This window comes from Pongo pygmaeus, chromosome 6 (genome assembly GCF_028885625.2).
Source record: "Pongo pygmaeus isolate AG05252 chromosome 6, NHGRI_mPonPyg2-v2.0_pri, whole genome shotgun sequence".
Lineage (NCBI taxonomy): Eukaryota > Metazoa > Chordata > Mammalia > Primates > Hominidae > Pongo > Pongo pygmaeus.
The window spans coordinates 82,090,727-82,112,485 of NC_072379.2; the positions used below are offsets into that span (position 1 = coordinate 82,090,727).

The 21,759-nt window shown below is 36.9% G+C and overlaps 1 protein-coding gene across 2 annotated transcripts in view; it reads right to left on the bottom strand.

The window, feature by feature from the left end:
• The window catches only part of DYNC1I1 (dynein cytoplasmic 1 intermediate chain 1), a 316,684-nt gene that overhangs the window by 270,099 nt on the left and 24,826 nt on the right, over positions 1-21,759 (bottom strand). For both annotated transcript variants that reach the window (XM_054496029.2, XM_054496027.2), the window contains exons 2-4: positions 14,285-14,401; positions 8,629-8,743; positions 5,807-5,897 (exon numbers count right to left, since the gene is read on the bottom strand). In XM_054496029.2, coding sequence (XP_054352004.1) covers positions 5,807-5,897; positions 8,629-8,743; positions 14,285-14,392 — 314 coding nt within the window. In that variant the 5' untranslated portion in view covers positions 14,393-14,401. The remainder of the gene's footprint in view (positions 1-5,806; positions 5,898-8,628; positions 8,744-14,284; positions 14,402-21,759) is intronic.

The following is a 21,759-nucleotide window of genomic DNA, read 5'->3' on the forward strand; positions in this document are numbered from 1 at the left end:
TTAATCCATTCCCTTTGTACCATCATTCTTATGTGCTTCAGAAGACATTTCTCCACCTGCTGCATTTGCAGTACCCTTGGGAGGGGCCTCACCTCCCTAAAGAACAATCTACAAATATTAGGGTTTTGGGTTAAGAAGTGCTGCTAATTGTGAGCACAGGCATCAATTTTAAATACTACAGGATTTTATTGGGACCAATTGGGGAAATTTGAAGATAGTGTAGATACTAGATAAGGTGAAAATACATTGAAATATAAAAATACACTTCATTGAAAAAGCAGGTTCAACAGTTTTCACAGTAAGATGTCATTTATCATTATATATAATGACATACACATTATATAAAAGAATAAGCACTAAGGTGCTAAGAGTGCTGATCTCTGGTGGTGGAAACATGATGTTTTCATTTTGTTATTTTTGCTCATTTATATTTTCTAGTTGTGTAAAATGCACAGGTGTTGTTTCTATAACAGTAAGAGATTTTTTAGGCTGGGCACAATGGGTCCTGCCTGTAATCTCAGCACTTTGGGAGGGAGAGGCAGGAGGATCCCACCACTTTGGGATGAAGAGGGAGGAGAATCATTTGAGGCCAGAAGTTCAAAACCAGCCTGGGGGATATAGCAAGGCTTCGTCTCTAAAAAAAAAAAAAAAAAAAAAAAAAAAAAAAATTTAAATCAGCTGAGCGTGGTGGTATGCAACTGTACTCCTAACTATGCAGAAAGCTGAAGTGGGAGAATAGCTTGATCCCAGGAATTCGAGGCTTTGGTGAGCTAAGATTGTGCCACCACTGCTGCCTGGGTGACAGAGAGACTTTGTCTTTAAAAAAAAAAAGATTTTAAAAATAAAATGTTGGAGGAGGGCTTGAATGACTTGATTGATTGGAAAGTAGAACTTAATGATGGTGTTAAGACCAAAGATGGTCAAAAAAAAAAAAAAGACAAAAATTAATTCTATTACTACCCTCCATGACACTTCTCACCAAAGACAAACATCAGAAATCTCCCCTTTGGACTATTTTGTTAAGGATGTTATGCAATGGGTGTTATTATTGTGACAGGAGATTGCACAGTATGTTATCATGTTGAGAGATGTTTTAACTTTGAAAACATTTTCAACATTTCCTTCCATTTGGGACAGGTTGTAGCCTACACTGTGGTGTCCAGCTGAACTTTATGAGGTCAATACACTTTCCTATATTTTTGCAGGCCAGTACACCTTCTAGTTCAGCTCTGTCATTGAGAACCCTAAGGAATTACAACTAAATATGAGAAAAGTCCTAGTGCAAAGTCTCTTGTGAGCCATCCATGTGAATGAGAAGAATAAATGTTGGCTGAATGATTTTCACTTAGATCGATTCACTTCTGATTGCTATCTGAAGGTTAGTGAGTAAGGAGTGGGCAACCCAGAATGTGGTCTGTAGGGGCATGGATTACAATCTGTCCTTTGCCTTGTCATGTTTAATAATTTTATGTAATTACTTGGATAAAGATACAGGCAATGCTTACTAAAATTGAAAATGACACCAACATGTTCTATGAGAGGATCTAAAAAGATTTTTTCCCATCGGAAAAATGGCTAAATTAAAATATGAAAAAATTATAATAATTGCTAAAACTCACATATAGTTAGTATACACCAGACTCCTTTCTGAGTACTTTATAGAGCATTACTTTGTACAATCCTCACAATAACCTTATGGGGTAGGTTGTGTATCACTCATATCAACTACTGTTAGAGATTATGTAGCGTAAAGGTATACGTTGTGGAAACTTGAATCAACCTGCCTAGGTAAAAACCTAGCACTGTAGCAAAATAACACTCTGTATGAACTTGAGAAAATTACATATTCTCTTTGCGCATCTCAGTGTCCTCATTGGTAAAAAGCAGAATTATATAGTTCATTCTACAAACATTTTTTTTTTTTAATCTTGGATGCTATGTTGCCCAGGCTGGTCTTGAACTCCTAGCCTCAAACAATCCTCCTGCCTCAGCCTTCCAAGTAGCTGGTATTACAGTTCTGAGCTACCACACCTCACTCAACAAACATTTATCAAATACCTACTACATGAGTATCACTTAGTCCCTACTTTCAAGGAATTCACCACTTTCTGAGGATGAGAGACATGTTCAACTAAACAAAAGCCGTTCTTCAGGGCTATAAAGTGCTAATGCTTCACTCTTATGTATAAAAAGTGTAAGCTGTTTCAGATAAATATTCTTTACCATATTGAGAAAATATTTTCTATTCCTAGTTTGCTACATTTTAAAATATAGGAATAAGTGTTTAAATTTCTAAAGTATAATTTAAGTACATATTGCAATGATTATTTTTCCTTCTTTGACCTTTTTGTATGCTAAATTATATGGTAAGACATTTTCCTATACTAAAATAACCTTGCATTTTTGAAACAATACTAATTAACCATAGCATAGTATCCTCTTAATATGTTGGATTCCAGTTGCATACAGTATATCAAAGATTTTTTTCATTTATGTTTGTAAGTAAAACTAACCCTTCAAACTAACCTTTTCAACAAGCTCTTAAAATCCAAGAGCGTGTTGCTTGCCAGTATAATTAACTGAGCAATGATTAATTGATTCTACCAAAACTGATCAGGAGAAAGAAGATAAAACCAAAAATATAAGTTGTAAATGAGAAATGGGATATAACGATGGAAGCATAAATTGCAAAACAAATGGTGACACTTTAAGTGAAATTTAAAAAATTAAATCATTAGTATAACTGAAAACTTACATATTTCTACTCTCTACCCATTTTTTAAAATTTTCTCAACTGCTTTTAAAAATCAGTAAGAGGTGGCTGAGTGCAGTGGCTCATGCCTATAATCCCAGCACTTTGGGAGGCCAAGGCAAAAGGATTGCTTAAGGCCAGGAGTTCCAGACCAGCCTGGGCAACATAGTGAGACTCCATCTCTACAAAAAGTAAAAATAAAAATTAGCTGTGCATGGTGGTGCATGGCTGTAGTCCCAGCTACTCAGGAGGCTGAGGCAGGAGGATTGCTTGAGCCCAGGAGTTTGAGGTTGCAGTGAGCTATAATTGCACCACTGTACTCCAGCCTGGGCAATGGAGAAAGATGGTCTCTTTAAAATTTAAAAAAAAAAAAAAAATCAATAAGAGGGATTTTTGTTAAAGCACTATTTTTACTTCTTCTCTATAATAAAGTACATTGAGTATGCCAATTTGCAGATTAACTAGTTACAAAGATTATAAGAAATGTTTGCTAATTTTGGCTTTCTAAAGAAAATTTTAGCTTTGGTTTGGAATTTTGGCAAATGAATGAGATAATTTATATGTGCCTTTAGCTATGGCCAGATGTGTTAATTTAATTCTTGTTATCTTCTGAAAGATTTTCCATTTTTTGAAGAGTTCAAATTCCACATAAATAGGCAAATTTATGAGCATAGAGTTATATTCTTAAGAATAACTGAACTCTTTTCCCAGTCTCCTGTTTTATGAAGTGTTAAAGTTAATATAAATTGTTTTCAAAGATGTGTCTTCTACATAAAAAGACATTCAAAGTGGAATTTTAAAAAACTGAAATATAACATTCTCCTGCAATTTAACCTCATATTTATTTTATTAAAGAAAAAAACATAAATTTGTGTGGAATTTTCCTAAGTTCAAAACAAGGGCAGAATTTACTAAGGCATTCCTAATGTGTTCTCCTCAAGCAAACTTTGTGCTCAGTTTTTCTGAAAACTAGCATTTTTCAATGCAAATTTTCTTGCATTTCTATGAAACCTGCACTTTGCAAGAGATTTACTAATGGATTTCTAGTTACTAGGTCTCGCAAGAACTTTCCTATAAAGAATTGAAGGTACTACTGCATTGGGTAGGAGTAAGCTGCACCTCTTCCAAAGTGATTCATAAAGTTAAAAAAAAAATCACTTAAGAAGGAGAAAGAAATAAAGAGTAATATTCTCTGAGAAGTAATAATTGCTGTTGTCCCCAGAGTACTAACAGCATAGGTCAGCTTTCTTTAGAAAGTTTTCCAAAGGGCTCCTCAACTGTGAAGTCAGTAATAGAATTGAATGCTGCCAACTGCACCCTTGAAGCTAAGCAGTAATGCCACGCACCATCATGGTACAGAAATGGTCAAATACATTAACTTAATGATAGGCCAATGGACCCCCCCTAAGAAATGTGATTATATTGTGCCAGCTCTCGAATAAATGTTAGAACTTACACAACTGTGTTGCTATTACTTCCCCTGTCAAAGACCTTTCGAAGTGTTCAGAGCAAAAGATGAGAGAAGACATGTACTGCCCCAAATCACAAAAGCGATTTGCTAAAATAAACCAGCTTTATGCCCTCAAAAACCTCTACTTTTTTTTTTAATTGAAAGCAGTGTCCACTGGTTTCCAAAGGGCCTATAAAAACAAAATATTCAAGTCTGAAGGACACCAACAGGCAGAAATAGACAATGTAATTCCAGTCTTACATGTTGGTTTCAAAAGCAAAAAAACCCTACAGCTCAGGTCAATGCTAGATTTTCTTCATGTCCAGATCTTCAGCTACCAAGTTAACTATGCCTAGGTGGAAACAGTACACTTTCAGAAGAAAATGCTTATGCTAATGCCTTAGGTGAAAAGAGAAAAATGCAAAATTTTATATCTCTGCCCCAGTAGCACATACGGAGGCAAGAAATGCACACAGACAAGGACTGGAAAGGTACATAGACAAGCCAAAAGGCTGACTTCTTGGAACAGCAGTGCTGTGGATGATTGTTTCTTCTTTTATTTAAAACTTGATTAAAGTATTTTATGATTTTTTTAAATTAAGAGTCAAAGCTAGAGTTCATAAATTGCCACAGGCCAAATCCGGCCCATAACTACTTGGAACAAAAGTCATAACATTTAACATTCAGGAGATTATCACCTGAATATCTGAATTTGTAGCTTCTCTAGAAAAATTGGAAAATGCGGAAAAATTGGGTCCATCATCCCATGTGAGCTCAACCAGCTTGAGCTATGAGGGGGCCATCTGGCCTTTAAGAATTGGGTGCAGTTGCCATACTCACATAAATTCCTGCCTGTGGACCCTGGCATGTGGGAACACTGGTGAAGACAGCTGGATTCGGAGAGTTACCGTGACTCCATCTACATTTATGAAACTTCTCCTTTCTTCTTTTTACATCTTTACCTTTTGGATACCTCTTCAGTGATTAAATTACAGAATGTCTATATCTACTTTCAGAAGTTACATAATCTGTGAGTCTACATAGTGTAATACAAATTTGGCAATGAACTCACTAAACAGAAGCAGCCAATCCTGATACTACTACTACCAATAATAATACAATAAAAATACTTAGGTGACTGAGTTTTCAAATTAGTCAACTTTAATAAGCAAATAACACGCTTGAAAAATTAAATTTAGAATTAGAACATCTCAATATTCTATTCACAAAGACTTTCATGGAAACCAAAACCAAAATAGGATAATAAGAAGCTGGATATATATTCAATTATCTACTAAATAAGGAAAAGGCTTCTCCCTGCCTTTTTTAAGCCTAAGCTAATGGATATGTGTGTGTTTGTTAAGCAAGACACATGGTGCTAAATTAGCCCACTCAAAGAAGGATGATATATGTTGATCATTTCTAGTGTTCAAGATCATTGCTATTCCACTAAAAATAGCAAGCCACCATAAATTTAAACATAAAATGTCCAAGTACACATGCAGATACATGCACATTTCACAGTATTCTAAATGTGTTGTTGTTGCTGTTTTTTTTTTTTTTAATTGACACCCATCATGGCCTTTTAAAGGGACAATTCTTACCTTGTTAATGGCCCCAGATCGCCTGAGTCTTGGCTTCCAGCTTCACTGGGAGTGCTCACTGATTTCGAGGAGGGAGACATAGGGGTTGGGACTAAATAATGAAAATAACAGGTATCCCATGTTAAAAAATGCAGCGGCTGCACTGGTGAAGAGCAGTGTCAGACAAATCAAAACAAATGGGCCCAAATTAAAGTGGTTTATGGCCAGGAGACATTGAGATGGGATAAAGAAAAAAAAAAAAAGGAAAGAAAAGGAAAAAAGTCCAGTGAATTTTTTATATTTTGGAAATTAAAATTTGAAATGATTTAGACAGAATTAACCTAGGGATTCTGAGGCCATGTCCACCCTAACAAAGTAAAATGAAGAATCAAAATAGCTATCCAGATAATTCAAGTCAAATATCTCTCTAACATGAACCATCCAGATAATTTTGATTCTTCACATTATTTTGTTAGTATAGATGTGACCTATTAAAAATAAAACAGGGTGTCTATAAAACTTTAAAAGGTTATTAAATAAGTGATTCTGAATAATTTTAAATGGTCATGGACAGTCAGAAAAATCTGTTGTATGTCTGCATTTAGAAAGAAATGTACTCTGTGGAATATAAGCTGTTTGCCATGAGAGGCTAAGTGACAGATAGAGAAAGGGTAAATGTTGAACCTGGTAATCAAAAAGTCTCTTTCAAAACAAAGAAAAATGCCAGGCTGCTTTATTTTTACATTTAATTAATAGTTGCATCCCATTGTACTGTTTACTGTCTTTGGGACTTGTTTTGCCTTGCCTCTGGGAGCTCTAGAAGACACTGCCATGTGCACAGAAGTAAGCTGCCACTCTGAAGACAGGAGACAAGTTCAAAGATCAAGGTCGGCACAAGCTGAAAATCTGAGAGCAGGCATAATAAAAGAAAAAAGCTATAGCCAATGCAATTTTTTCCTCTTCCTTCAGATACAAGCCAAATGTCCTTCAGATAGAAGCTGCACCAAATAGCCAAGATGGCTCCAGGCCAGGCAATTCAACGGGTTCTCAATATCACATATGCCAGAGAAGCCATATGGATAGAAAGAAACTTCAGTACATAAGTGTAGATTCCCATTTGGTTTCAATCATGTGCAATTTCCTTTTATTTACTTAATAGGGTAAAGGGCTTAACTATTTTACCCAAATCCTATAACACAATGGCAGATCTGTGGAGAAGCTAGGAATTTTCATCTGGTCCCACAATTAATTCACTGATTACTTACCCTCTGAGCTTACTCAGAGAGTAAGTCAGAGAGACAGCTGAAAAATGAAAACGGGGCCCTTGCCAGGGTCCCTTGGCAGTAATGCAAGGATACTTCAAAAGTTGGTCATGGTTTAGAGATGTTAATCTGTTTTGTTCTTAAAGTTTAATTACTGGCTTTACGTAGGATAAGGGAGACTAGGACATAATATTATCGTGTTTAACCAGTGTTCACATTGCAACATAATTTCAAAGGCTATTTTGAGGCACAAATATAATTGATTGCAAAGTGTCTAACTCATATCAGATGTCAACTAAGTAGAAAAAAAAAGTGTATCAGCTCCTAAGTAGAAAAGAAGGTCCATCAGTCAAATATAACATCCCCTAGGTTACATCTTCCACAACATAAAGAAATTAAACAAAAGAATCTAATCTTATTGGGGCTTATTATAGCATTGTTGAACATACTATTTTACCTATTACAAATTGAGATTGAGTATAAAATGCTTTTTAATAATGTTTTAGTTTTGTATGTATTAAATTACATCCAGCAATACTTAATAATTTGCAAGCTTATTATATATTGTTCTTATGCACATTGATATAAACATTTGCCATTTTGTTCTACATGGGATAATTTATAGTCTTAGTTTAACTAACTATGGAAATAAATGATAATTTATTTTAATATAAAAGTAAATTATGGAATTAACTTCAGAAGAAAGTATTCTAAACAAAAGACCTGAATACTGTATTTATTTTTATGTATTCTTCTAAAAGGGTTTTTAACTATATTGGATATAATGTAGTTTTATAGACACCCTAGGATTAATCTTAAATGTATGGAAAACAAAAGGATAAAAGAAAAATAAAACTATTACATGAGAGATATATAGGTAAGTGACAGAATAAACAAAATATGCACAAGTTACCTTCAACACAAAGAAAATCAATAATTCAATATCCAAATTTTAGTGATAAAATGAGGTCACAGACAGTCAACTAGGAATGAATGAATTAGAGGAGGAGCATTGCAGTGAAAATGCCAATTAGTAATCAAATCAAAATACAATAACGTCAAATTAATTTAAACTTGTTAATCGGCTGCTAATCTGCCACCATTTTGTTTTCCTTCAAATTCTCGCTGTGCCTTCTATTTTCATCATAGACTAACTCTATGCCTGTGGTAGTTATGAAATTCATAACCAGATCAACAGTATTTAGATTGGCAAAGAGACACTGGAATTCAGCAATGAAAATGAGGAACAATTTAATAAGACATTCCAAGATTTCTTATATTTACCAAATGGCAACTCATTTAACAAGTATAAAATAATCTACTAGTAACACGGTGGAGAAGGTTGACCATCTAATCAGTCAGTAAGCCCCAAACTACTGACAATTCTACAACCTTTCCTCCCATCTCCTTTCAGCCCCCTCAATTCCAAAAACACATGCAACCTGAACCATAAGCCACAGAATGTCTTTAAAAATAAAAATTAAAAAAAGCTAAAGACTTAAAAGAATAGCAAACACTGGACATGGTATATCCCACGCAAGTTGATTTTGAGGAATAGTAACAGGAAGCACTTTTAAGTACCTAGAGGCGGCTCCGGTGAGATACCAATGCTTTGCAGCAAAGCCTCTGTCTCTCGTCGTTTGCGATCCAGATCAGAGTCGTCCTGAACGGGTTCTTTCTTCTGCTGCATATCAGCCTAGAAGTAGACGTCAGTAGGAAAAGTTAATAACATAACTAAATGTATGCTTTTCCTGGTTAAAACTAAAAATGATAAATGCATGGCAGTGAAGACAAGGCGAAAGCCCTAAATAGATATAATCACATGTATAAAGGGTGAATAAACACCATAATTGCCCCATTTAATAATTACTGGCCCAGTACTTTCTCTTTTGGTTGAAGGCTTTTTCCTGCTTCTATCACGTGGGATGAAAGTTTCTCTCACAGGTTTTGGAAGAGAAAACATCAAGGCAAAGTATTTCTGGCTGGGGATATAATATAAAAAAAAATTCTGTCTGTTTTTTTAGACTTCCTTGTCCCTTCTGGGATATCAGTTATTGATGACTGTGTGTTTGTAATATTCAGGCCTCATGTTTGGGATTGTGCAAACCAGGTATTGTTGGAATCTTGCTGAAAAGTAAAACTATTTATGAAAATTTTTAACTATAAGACACACTATTTGTATTGCTAAGACAAGTTTGCCATGGTTTAAAATAAACTGGGCTAAAATCTGTATTAAGGCATGTGATCAATATTGATATGTCTTGGTACTTTATTCTAATTTTCACAAGATTCCATTTTATATACTAACTGGAAGAAGAAAATTATCATGTAGAAAATGTAGTAAAACAAATCATTTACAAGAAATTCCTTTCACAAATTCTGTCTAAAAACACATTATGTTTTTCATACTGGCCTCTTAATGTCAGATCCTATGCCCAGCTGGTGTTTTTACAGATAAGTGACAAATTAAAATGCAGGTAAACAAGATCTGTGGTGGGATTCCAGGGGAAATTTAAAAATTCCAAGTCTCTTCTCTGTTTCATAATACAGTTATTACTTAAGATAAGTTATTTGCCCCACATCTGAAACATGATAACATCATGTTGATGTGTAACTACCTCACAACAAAGCTTTGTAAGCTTACAGAAGCAAGGCTGTCTTAAAGCCTGTCAAAAAACATTTCATTATGAGACATACCTTCTTCCCCAAAGAAAGTTGGGTGTGCTAACACTTTCTTTGGGCATGTAGAATACATTTCAAAGCAAGTGAAGCATTAGCTACATTGTAGTATCTATAAGCAGAAAGAGTTTATGCAACTTTTGACTTATTCCCAGAGGGTAACCTACACACTGATTATAAACTAAGTGCATCTTTGCATATGTCTCTGCGCTCAACAATTCTGTTATTATTAACTTTGAGCTAAAGCACTCATATTTTTGAAGTCTATCTGTCATTAGAGGGAAAAGTACCATTTGAAGGCCAATAAGGGCTTATAAGAGTCTTAGAGTATTTCAGACACTGCATAACCCAAAATTATGAAATGGCAGTTTAATCTTTTATCAGTGAAGATATCAAAGTTCATGTTCTTTTCCAATTTTAACATTTAAACCACTGAAACAAGTCCCAAAGTTTATGTATACAACAGAGACAAAGATAGAACTAAGATGAGAAAAAAGATGTTGCAGAGTGAGGATCTGTATCTACTACAGAATCCTACTATGTTTTAATGATTCAACAAGGAGTGATTTTGCAGTATTAGTAATTAAAAATCTTCAAGGTGCCTTTCTCAGCAAGTTATATTTCTGTTTGTGGAGAGTAATCACAGCTGAAACCCAGAGAGGATAATCGAAGAAAGAAAAATTTGTCAGCTGAGAATTGTCAATCACTTTCCCAAAGACATTTCCACATTTATTAGAGAAACATGTGAGGACAGGCCAGGAAACCCCTGGCCATTCTCACCTTGCAGCAATTTGGCAAAAAGTCAAGGACAGAATGAAACTTCAGGGTGGCCCCCACTGAGCTCACCTCATTGCATTAAAGCCAATTTTTCATTCAATTGGGCCAGTGTCTTAAATGGTGACCACTATATTTATTTTAAAATCAGATTTCATCCATAATATCACAGCCAAGAAAGCAGTTGACATCCAAAAGAGCAAAGGGTGGTAATTTTACACAACATGGACACAGTTTTCTGAATTCTGTGGAGATAATCAACTTGGGTGGTCCTAATTCACACTAGTTTTTATATTCGTGGCAAAAAAAGGGCACTCAGTTTAGTATTAAAGAGCATTTCTTTTCTTTTTAATGTTAAATTTATTTGTTTTATTTAAAATGTAAGCCTAAAGAAAGTTTATAAAAATCAAGGCTATTTAAAGCTATTTCTGATTCTCTATAAACAACACAAAACTAGAAAATCTTAAACTCGGGAGTCAGTGACAGTGGCCAGTCGATATCCCATGGATTCAGGATCAGAAGTTTCCAAAGAAATTTGCAGAATAGAACACCAGCTGCTTGGAAAGGATGTCTGGCATGCCTCTCAAACCTGCCCTGACTAGTTCATATGTTCATTTATTCACTCATTCATTCATTCTATAACTCCTTTTTGAATGCCTACCATATGTCCAATATATTTGACATTGACTCAATGATTAAAAAACAAACAACAACAACAACAAAAGCATATAGCCCTGACCTTGAAAGCTTGCAATCTATTAAGAGAAAAAGACAAGTGAAGGGGAAAATATAACACATTGTACTAAATGGTTTGATAATGTCAATGATAGGATGCAGGACTAACCTAGTTATGGGTAAAGGTATCAGAGGCAGCTTTCTGGAGAAAGTGACATTTGAGATGAGAACGGAAAGACATGCAGTTAACAGCCAGGTGAAGGACAGCCAGGTAAAGTTAACAGCCAGGTGAAGGATGATAGGAAGAAGTAGGAGATCAGTGAAAGCAGAGGAAAGAGAACATCTTAAGCTCTCTGTCAAGAAAGGATGTAGTCCATCAGGGTATATGTAAGCAGCTACATCTGACTGGAATGTGGATTTTAGGGAGAAAAAAATGGAGGCAAAAAGAGAGTCCTGCTATGCCTGTCCAGACCTGATGATCACTGCAAATTGGGGTAGGGGATGGTGAAAGGATGACTTCAGGTTTCTGATCTGGAAAACTGGCTGTACGAGCCTTAGAGGCAGCCCCCTTTTAACTCCAGACTCCTTCATGTGATTGGAGATAAAGAGGGCCTGGCTCTAAGGCTTAGACCTCTGAAGCCCAGCTTCCCCATGTGAGAAAGGATCAGAATAGATTACTTCCAGATTCCTTTCAGCCACAAAATGCTCCAATCCCATGAAACTGGGAGCCTTGAATTTTAAGACCCTTCCAACAATGGGGCATTTTTATAAAATGGCCTCACCAGCAGAGATCCTAAAAATGTATGTGACCATTCTATGAAGCCCCATTCATCTACTCTTAGAGCTGATCTCAGAAGCAGAATGACAGCTGTCTTTTACTGCTCTGGGATCTTCTCGAATCCTCTTGAATCTGTGAGGAAGACATCATTTCTTTCTCCATTTTACAGAAGAGGAAACAGGTTCAGAGAGGACCCATACCCACTCAGGGCCATTCTGTGAAGGGCAGATCCAGGCTTCCCAGCCACGTTCAACTCAAAAGCCCCTGTGCATAATCACTGTGTTTACTGTCTTCTGTCTTACAGCCTTGGCTGCTCAGAACAAACCAAGTCAGAACAGTTGCAGAGAATGCATGGACAGAACCAAGGAAAGACCTCTTTGAGGGGAGATGGGTGTGAAGGGAGAAGATTTCAAGCCAGGAGAGACATTACAGATGATGTGGTCCAACGGATCCCAAAATCCGACCCTGCTTCAGATCACTCAAATCAGAAACTTTGAGGATGGAAGACTCGGACTTGGTATTGCCATCTGACTCTGTAGAGCACAGTTCAGTTATCACAAGCTTCAATCACCAAGTTAGTTTAGAAATGAGGAAACTAGAACTTCATACGATGTCAATTCCAGAACGAGGCAGCAGCCAGGAATGTCTAGAGTCCAGGTGTTCCACACTCTCCACTACCTGCAGCCTCCAACCTCCCAGGGCTCTTCTTGCCGTGAAACCAGCTAAATCCTCACCAGGCAAAAGTGCTTGGTTGTAGAATCAAAAGGGGAGACTGCTTCCATCAGTCTAGTTTGCCTGTAATTTCCCCAAAATGTGTAAAATGAAAAAGATGAAGCAGACAGCATAATTTGGAACCAAATTTCCCATATCACATCACATTTAGTGGTAATTTTATGACATTCAAGTTGGATATTAGAATGTCAGTTTAAAAGGAAACTGGTTATTAGTAAAGGATAACAGGTGCTTTAAAACTACAGTAAGTGTTGACATTTGAGGGAAAGGAAATACAATAACTTAATGCTTTTTTTGGCTTTGCATGGAAATGAATAGCCATTCCTTGTCAATTCTCACCTCTACTTCACTCAAAGACTGCATATGTAACAGCAAAGATCTCAAAGGGAAAAAACATTATGTGTGATGTCAAGGACAAATAAATGATCACATCAATCAACATGTAATGGTATGGAGAGATGAGAGATGCCAGAAGGCTAAAATGCAACTGCAATTATCTTTTACTTTGTTGGAAAATAATAATTGTTGTAAATCTATTACCTTGGTCTCTCAGCCTTGTAGTATGAAACAACACTTATTTAGATTGTAAGGCATCAAAATAAGTTTTCTTTTTCCTTACAGAAGAACTGTATAGGGAAGCAGCTCTGGTTTCTATACACAAAAGCATATCATACCACACGAAGTTTTCTTCTTAGAAAGCTATTCAAAAATATCTTTGGTATCTGGTTTTTGTATAAGATGTGGGCTATTCCTATACTGCCACAACATATTAGGGAACTAAAAATAAATTATTTGTTTGATTCACATAGCGGAAGAAAACATGATATGACAACAAGGCATTGGATTGGGATTATAGAATCCAAGATTCTAGGTCTAGAAAGCAGAAAAGCTACATTTCACCTCTGGGTCTCTGCTGCTTTGTTGGCACAAAGAGGGGCCTCAATGGAAAGTCTCTGAAATTTCAGCCAGATCTAACATGTAATAATTCTTTGTACTGTACTATCCTATCTACCTTCCCTCTAAGAGAAGAACAGCCTCCCCCTTACCAAACCTAAGATGCTTATTTACCATAAAAAATATATACCACTTTGGAAACAATAGAAATCCATTGGCATAGTTTTCTAATTTTCTCCTAAAATGTTCCTGCTGGTAGATTTTTTAAAAAACCCTTTTCTTAAAACTAACACTTATAGTTAGAATATACTAACTATATTCTAGGTACTGCTAAGTGCAACCCCACAAAATAAATGCATTATTGTTCTCATATGAAAAATAGGAAACTGAGGCACAGAAAGGTTAAGAAGTTTCTAACAATAACAAGATCACAGACCACCCTTAGAGTTCTGTTCAAGTCTGTGATAAGCCTGGAGTCTGCAGGCCTCTGGAGCCTCTGGACCAAATGTTATCCCCCATTTAGGTGATGGCTGACCAGCACATAGCAGAGGGCAACAGCTTTACCATGCAGATTAAGGAGATAATCATTTTATTCAGATATCATAAGAGGATTCTTTTAGGGAGTCCTATTTATCCATTTGACCAGCCCCTCAGAATCAAGTGATTTTCCTTTTTCCCCACAACACCCCAACACCCAGGATTTACCTCTTTCTTTTTCCTCTCCTCTTCCTTCCGTTTCTTCTCTTCTCTTATCTGTGCTAAGCGCTGCTTTTTGCGCTCTAGCTCAGCTTTTAAGTCACTTTTGTCAGACATATTGGTTTCCTTGGAGAAAGAGAAAAAAAAGAAGTGAACATATATATAAATAACTTTTCTGTATATCATTGCAAAAATCATTTGAAAGAAAATGCAACTTAACAATGTGACTTTTGGATGATCAACAAGAGGTTGTATTATTTACCAATGTGAAAAAATCGAAGAAACAAATTAAGTTAGATCTGGTCTAAGGATATAAAATATTTCCCTTTTAGGTATATATACATAAATATCTGAAGAAATACAAGGTTATTATCTGGCCTAAGCAAGAATCACAACTTCCAGATAAGCAACACATTTTCTATACAAGTTTCTTAACAAATAAACAAAAATAAATAAGAGAATCAAAAAAGAACCATCATCATGACTTCTAATTTAGATGATAATGGAGCAATTCATCCCCACACTGAGAAAAGAAAATAGGCTGTCATAAACCCTTAGAGATGTGCCCTGCTCAAATTCCTATGGACTCAATAAACATTCCTCCACCGAGCTCGGATGCATGGAGATATCATTTTGCCTAACATTATTTGCATCAGGGAAGACAGCTGCTGAAGACCTAACACGTTAATCTTCTTTCTCTGTAAAACTCCTGAAGTGTCACAGTTAATTTCATCTCCAACACAACCCTATTTCTATAAAACTTTCATTTGCATTCTGAATGTAATATTGCTTATTCTGGCACTTTCACTTTCCAAAGCAAAGGGTGTTTGTGAGCACATGAAACGGGAGATAACACCATGGCAAGTTCTTGGGAAAATTTATCCAAACAAGATTTAATTTTAATGTTAATCATGGTGACGATGCTGGTAGTGATGGTGCCAGTAACATTTTAAAATAAAATCAGTTTGAAGAAGACTCTTACTAATTACCAATGATTATATATTTGAGTCTTTTGTGCTCCCAACTGAAAACTAACAAAATGGAAACCTTGAGAAATGAAGAGCTGCCCTCACCCAAATTTCTAAAATAATGGGGAAAAATTGACTAACCATAAATGTCATGAGTAGTCATTCGCATACTATTTGTATGCAACTAGGATAAATATATAATGTATCTTGAAGTAGATGACAGAGCAATGGAAGGCAAAAAAACAAAAAAAAAAAAAACAAAGAATACAGAACAATGAAAAATTCTCATCTTTTTTGTTGTTGTCCCCAGAAGGTAATCATGAATCTGCAGCCACTCTAGGACACACTTTCAGACAAATACACAAGCTGGGAAATACACTGTTTTTCTACTATACACATTTCCGCTCACAGTGTGACCGTGGAGATTTGTGAAATGATCAGAATGATTGCAATAACCAATCTGTGCCATTGATGATCATACTCTTTCTTCATTTTTCAACAAATATTTGCTGTATTTAGTCTGTGCTAGGCACTTTATAATGAATAGAGATACAAAGATAAGCAAAACCAGATTCTCTCCTTCAAAGAGCGTATAGCTCAAAATTGTGGACATGCAGTGTGGATGGAGATGTTCTCTGAGATATTGGCTTATTGATCACTCAGTGCCAGGCCTTTGACATTCATTATCACATGTAATCATATCAATCCAAGTACACTATTATTATTATTAATTCCTTTTCATAATTAAGACAAAGGAGGTTCAACAAGAACTGAGACTGCCTACCCAATAGATGGCAGAAGCTAAATTCAAGCTTGCCCGTGCTCTGGCATACTACAAGTTTGTGATACCCAGTGTACAAGTTCAGAGGAATGCAGAGAAAATGCTAACCAAGGTTTGGTGGAGTATGCCAGGGGAAGCATTGAGGAATAGGTAAAATTGGGACTGGGTATTGGATGAGGTCAGAAACTAGCAACAGAAGGGCATATTTGGATGTGCGAAGACCTGTCAAAGAGGGAACTGACAGATTGAGTGCAAGAGATGTGGATAAATCCAACTCAAGAAACAGAAAGTTGAGGCCAGGTGTGGTGGTTCATACCTGTAACCCCAGTGCTTTGGGAGGCTGAGGCAGGAGGACAGCTTGAGGCCAAGAGTTCACGGTTACTATGAGTTATAATCATGCACTGCACTCTAGCCTGGGTGGCAGAGTGAGACTGTTTTAAAAAAGAAAAAAGAAAAAAAAGTTTAATTGATAAGAATGGATATGTTGAGGCAACCTGGAAAGCCTGGACAAAACAGAAAATTGAGTTCTATTTGGTGTAATGGGTGATGGGAAATCATAGCAGATTTTTGAAAAGAAAAGTGACAAAATAAAAATGGAATTTGCTTAAGCCTATTCTTGTCCCTGCCTGTATAACAGACTGGAGCAAAAACTAGAAATAAGGCAAGCTGCTGGGAAACTAACGCCAACTTCTCTCTGATTCAATTGTACCTGTACAGGGATGGTAGGCAAATGTGGAGACAGAAGTAGAGAATGTGCACTAGGGAGAGCACAGCCGAGAGGGACCAAGGAACTCTTAGTAGCCTTTAAATATGGAAGCAAAAAAGGAAGGTCCAGTAACAATTTGACTTTGAGAGAGCAAAGGGGATGGCAGTGAAATTAGGAAGAAAAGGCAAAGAGGAAAATGGTGAAACAACCTTGCAGCATGTATGTCATAATTTGGGTATCAGTGGGACTTCTGGGCAGAATGCACAAATACAACACTACAGGTGGGGGGAGAAGTGGGATGGGGGACTGAAGTTGAGGAATAGAGTTTGGAGTCATTCCCCTACAAAGGGCTGTTGAAATAGGAGATGCAATTCAAAGTCTTAACAGAGCCAAGGGAGTAACTGAGCAAGCAGAGCCGTGACTGAGGGCCAGCCAGAGAGGAAATGCCCTGTCCACAGGAGGTAGCTCCACCAGGTCTGACTGAGGGTCCACACGGAGGGACACAGACCCATGAAGTTAGATCTTCTGATCTTTTTCTTTCCAAGAGAAGTCGCAGAACTTCACAAAAGTGAAGTTTATCACTGAAATACAGGTTGCCAATAATTTTCAACACCAGTGGGTAAAATTCCTGGCAGGAATTCCAGAAGTCATCTGAGAAGTTATAAACACCCTTGACCAATGAAGGTCCATCTAACTAGTGTGCTGGAAATTTTTTGGCAGTCAAAAATGAAATGTATGGTCAGAAAAATCACTGTTAAAGCAATAGCTGTTTCATTCTAAGCTGAAAGCAGCCAGGAGAATCTTCTTAGAAAATGTGAGTTTTCCCCTCCTCACATTTCCCCAGCTTTTACTTGACCTTTCCCCAACATTTATTTACCTTTTTCCAAATCATCAAAACTGTCTGGTGCAACTTTGGCAACATTTATGGTTATTAAGGAGCAAACCATAATATAAGAAAGTCTTGTATTTGCTATGATTTTCTTGCAAAGAATTTCAATCACAAAAGGGAAGTAAAATGTATTCTCAGAAAATTTCTTCAAAGTGCAAAGGCTTTCTTGCAAATAATAAATATGTCTTACAAAGTTGATCATTTAAGTTGGAATTCCCAGCCAGAGAGTCAATATTTTAAAAATAAACAACAAAAACATTGAGGGAACTTAAAAAAAGATTATATTAGGTAGTGATGATCCAAATAATATGTCTTTAAATGCAGTAGGTTACAATGTTAGAAGACACAACTGTAAAGGGCCTTTCATTTATTGATTTTTTGATCTATTCCAAAGCAGACGCTTAGCATCAACCTCTAGGAGAATAAGGAATCTCAAGAGAATGCCTCATAAAGGGTTTGGAAAGTATACATTATAGTGAATGAACGAGCCTTTACACATAGTAAAATGGCTTAAATAGTAATATTAAATGCAGTGTCAGCAGTGAACTCCATAGGATTTCCTGGGGGGCTTGCTAGTCTGACCCACTAAATCTCCCTACACATCAAAGAAAGCAAATCGAGGAGCAAAACATGAGGGACATGAGTTATAGAGATTCCTGTGGCTAACGCAGGTTATTGCCAAGGCAATTCTGATGCGCTCAGTCTAAGAAAATAAGAGTCAAAGCTACCTGCTGCTAATTATTGCTCATTTACTTCATACACATAAAAAACTGCTCTCTCATTTACAAATGGCAAGCGATCAAGTGGGTAAATCAAACCCATCTCTGGGTATAGGGCTCCTCCCTGTCTGATCATCTGCATGTTCTACCACACACCAGCCAACTCTAGGCTTCACTCTACCCAGATTTAGGAGCAATCACAGCTCAGTCTCTCCCCAGCCCCATCCACTGCAATCAGTTGCACTTTTGCACCTCCTGCTCAGCATCCTCGGAGCAGAGTCCCATATTCAGAACTCTTTTTCCATCAGTGGCATCTCCCCTTCCTCACTCACTGTCACCCACCTTCGTTGCCAAATTCACGTCTTATCTCCCTCCACCCCCACATCATAGCCCTTGTTCTCCTGCAAACCCTCCAGCTTTACTATCACTGAACACAATCCCCATTTCACCCCTTGTCTTTCTTTGTCAAGCCAAGTTATACTCACCCCAAAACAGATATCTCAAAGTTCAAATCAGCTACTACATTTACCCTAGACTCCATACACAAATCCCTAGAGCCTGCTAGCATTTTTTCAAATTTCAGCTCTCTACTACTGATTTTCCTTTTGTTCTTTGATTCACCCTTTATCCTCTGCTTAGTGTTGTCACTACAGCTCATCTCCACTCATCCTCCCAAATGTCTCAGTTTTGATCACTTTGGCTTCAGTGCATCTCTGATCTAGTAAGCTGTCATTCTTTTGATCCAAACAAATGAGTCAATATAAGTAAAGAGCTAAACATTATGCCTGGCAAATACTAAACACCCAAGAAAAGTTGTTTCTCCTTCTCCTCCTTCTCCTCTTCCTTTTCTATTATTATTACCATTAGTTTACCCTGCCCACTCTTGCCCACATCACCAATTGCACCCTAATTCAATAACCGTGTCATCACTCAAAGTTCACTGCAATCATTTAAAAAGTGTTACTGTGAGAATTACATGAAAGACATGGGACATCACTGATTTAATAGCAATACATTTAAAGTAAGGAAATCCAATCTATGTTCCTAGCCATTCTAAAACACTTCAGAGCAAGTAGTAGGAGCTTCTCTATCTAAATGGGTTATGAAATGGAAGGCATGTGGGAAAAGGGATGTGACTCAAAAAAAAAAACTTTTTAAAAAATTAAGTGTAGTCATTTAGCTCAACAGTAAAAAAAAAGAAAACGTCTCAATTTTTTTCTTTTGAACATAAGAATTACATATCCAGCTGTCCCCAGCAGGCATCCCCTGCACCTTACCCACTTCCCCCAGAGGATGGGTTGGTATATGAAGACATGGTTTCTTCTCTAGTTAGGAAGTTAGTTACAGGGAAGTTCTCTCCTGCTGTTCCATCATACAAATGGCTCGTGGTCCTAAGTTTCTTCTTTTTTTCTGGGACAGAGTCTTGCTCTGTCACCCAGGCTGCAGTGCAGTGGCCTGATCTCGGCTCACTGCAACCTCCACCTCCTGGGTTCAAGCGATTCTCCTGCCTCAGCCTCCCGAGTAGCTGGGACTACAGGTGCTTACTACTGGGCCCGGCTAATTTTTGTATTTTTTGATAGAGATGGGGTTTCGCCATGTTGGCCAGGCTGGTCTTGAACTCCTGACCTCAGGTGATCCTCCTGCCTGGGCCTTCGCTGGGGTTATAAGCGTGAGCCACCACACCCGGCCCCTCAGTTCCAACAGAGGAAAAAATGGGGAGAGGAGGGAGGGAGGAAAATATGAGAGAAAGAAATGTGGATACTGAGGAGGGAGGAAATCAAACTAAAATCAATTTCACATCTTCTCTTGCCTTGCCAGGTTCCCCTACATCTCCTTTACATTTCTTATGTCTGCATATATCCGTAGAGAAAGGAAAATGTCCAGCTTTTCTCGAACCCAACAATGAGCTCTATCACCTTCATTTTTATTTCTGCACATATCATCATGGTATAGTTTGGTCCTATTTAGAACAAAGTGTCTAGCAGAGGAGATGCAAAGGGTTTAGTTCTGTTTACACAGCTGCTGAGTCACAGCACCTCCCAAGGCTTAGCTTTTGAACAATATAGATCTCTACTTCCTTTCAGTTGTCTAAGTTGGCAGCCGTTTGGGATTCCATTCCTAATGCTGGCATATGCAAATGTATTTTTAAGCTTAAAGTCGGAATCCTAGGAGGTTTAAATCATTGCCCAGCTGTTGCCAGACTTATTGAAAAAATACCCAGAAATAAGTTTTCTTTTCCTGCCTGAAAACAATTGCTCTTGTCAGCTCTTCACTATCATGTATTGAACTTTTCATCTGCCACAGATACGTGTAAGAAATATGATCTTTCACAGCCCCATTTCACCTGCTTTGTGTCTCATAAAATGCAGCTGCCTCTATCCACTTGGATGGGAGGCCAAGGGATGATACAGATGACCACCATGAGCCCACTTTTACAGCTATAGCTCAGACAAAAAAAAAAAAGAGGGTGATAGACATCTCAGGAGGGAGTTGGCCGGTGAAAGGAGGGTTATTTTCTAAATTTTTACAGTCATCAGTACACTATGAAAACAAAATTTTATATAAAATCCATCTTATAGTAGGACAATGCTCAGGACTGTTCCACTAATACCACAGAAGAGCAGTTCCCAAACATTTTTATCTCAGTACCCTGTTATACCCTTAAAAATTATCAAGGACTTCAAAGAGCTTCGGTTTATGTTTTTATGTAGGTTATCTATTAACATTAATCATGTTAAAAATCAAAACTGATAAAACTTTAAGTATTTATTTAATTATTTTAAAATAACAACATACATGTTATTTATTAACATTTTGTGAAAAAAACATACAGTTTCCAAGACAAAAAAAAAAGTAAGATGAGTGTAATTCTTTTACATTTTCACATATCTTTTTAACATCTGGTTTAATAGAAGTCAAATGCTTTCTTATAGCTGCTTCTGCATTCAATCTGTTATGATATGTTATTTTAGTTAAAGTATATGAAGAAAATCTGGCCTCACACAGATATGTAATCTGAAAAAGGAGGAATATTTTAACAGCCTCTTCAGGTAATTGTGGATATTCTTCACTATTATACCAAAAGTCAACAAATAGCAGTTTCTTAAAGGTCAGCGGCAATGTGAATATGAAACCATATCAATCAATGAACTTTTTGAACTCTGTTACATTAAAATCCATTGGTCTGTCCTAAACGTTGAATCGATCTTTTACCCATGTATGATTTTATAATGTCATGAATAGGTTACTTGGAAAACATAAGTAACTGGAAAATAATAAATCATGCAGACCTTCCAAATGTTGACACATTATATTATATCTGAAAATCAAATTTAGTAACTTCATCGCCAATGTTTTCAGAAGTCTTTAGGTGACATAAAACTGTCAGGCTCAGGATGGCCCAAAATTCTAATTTGTGCTT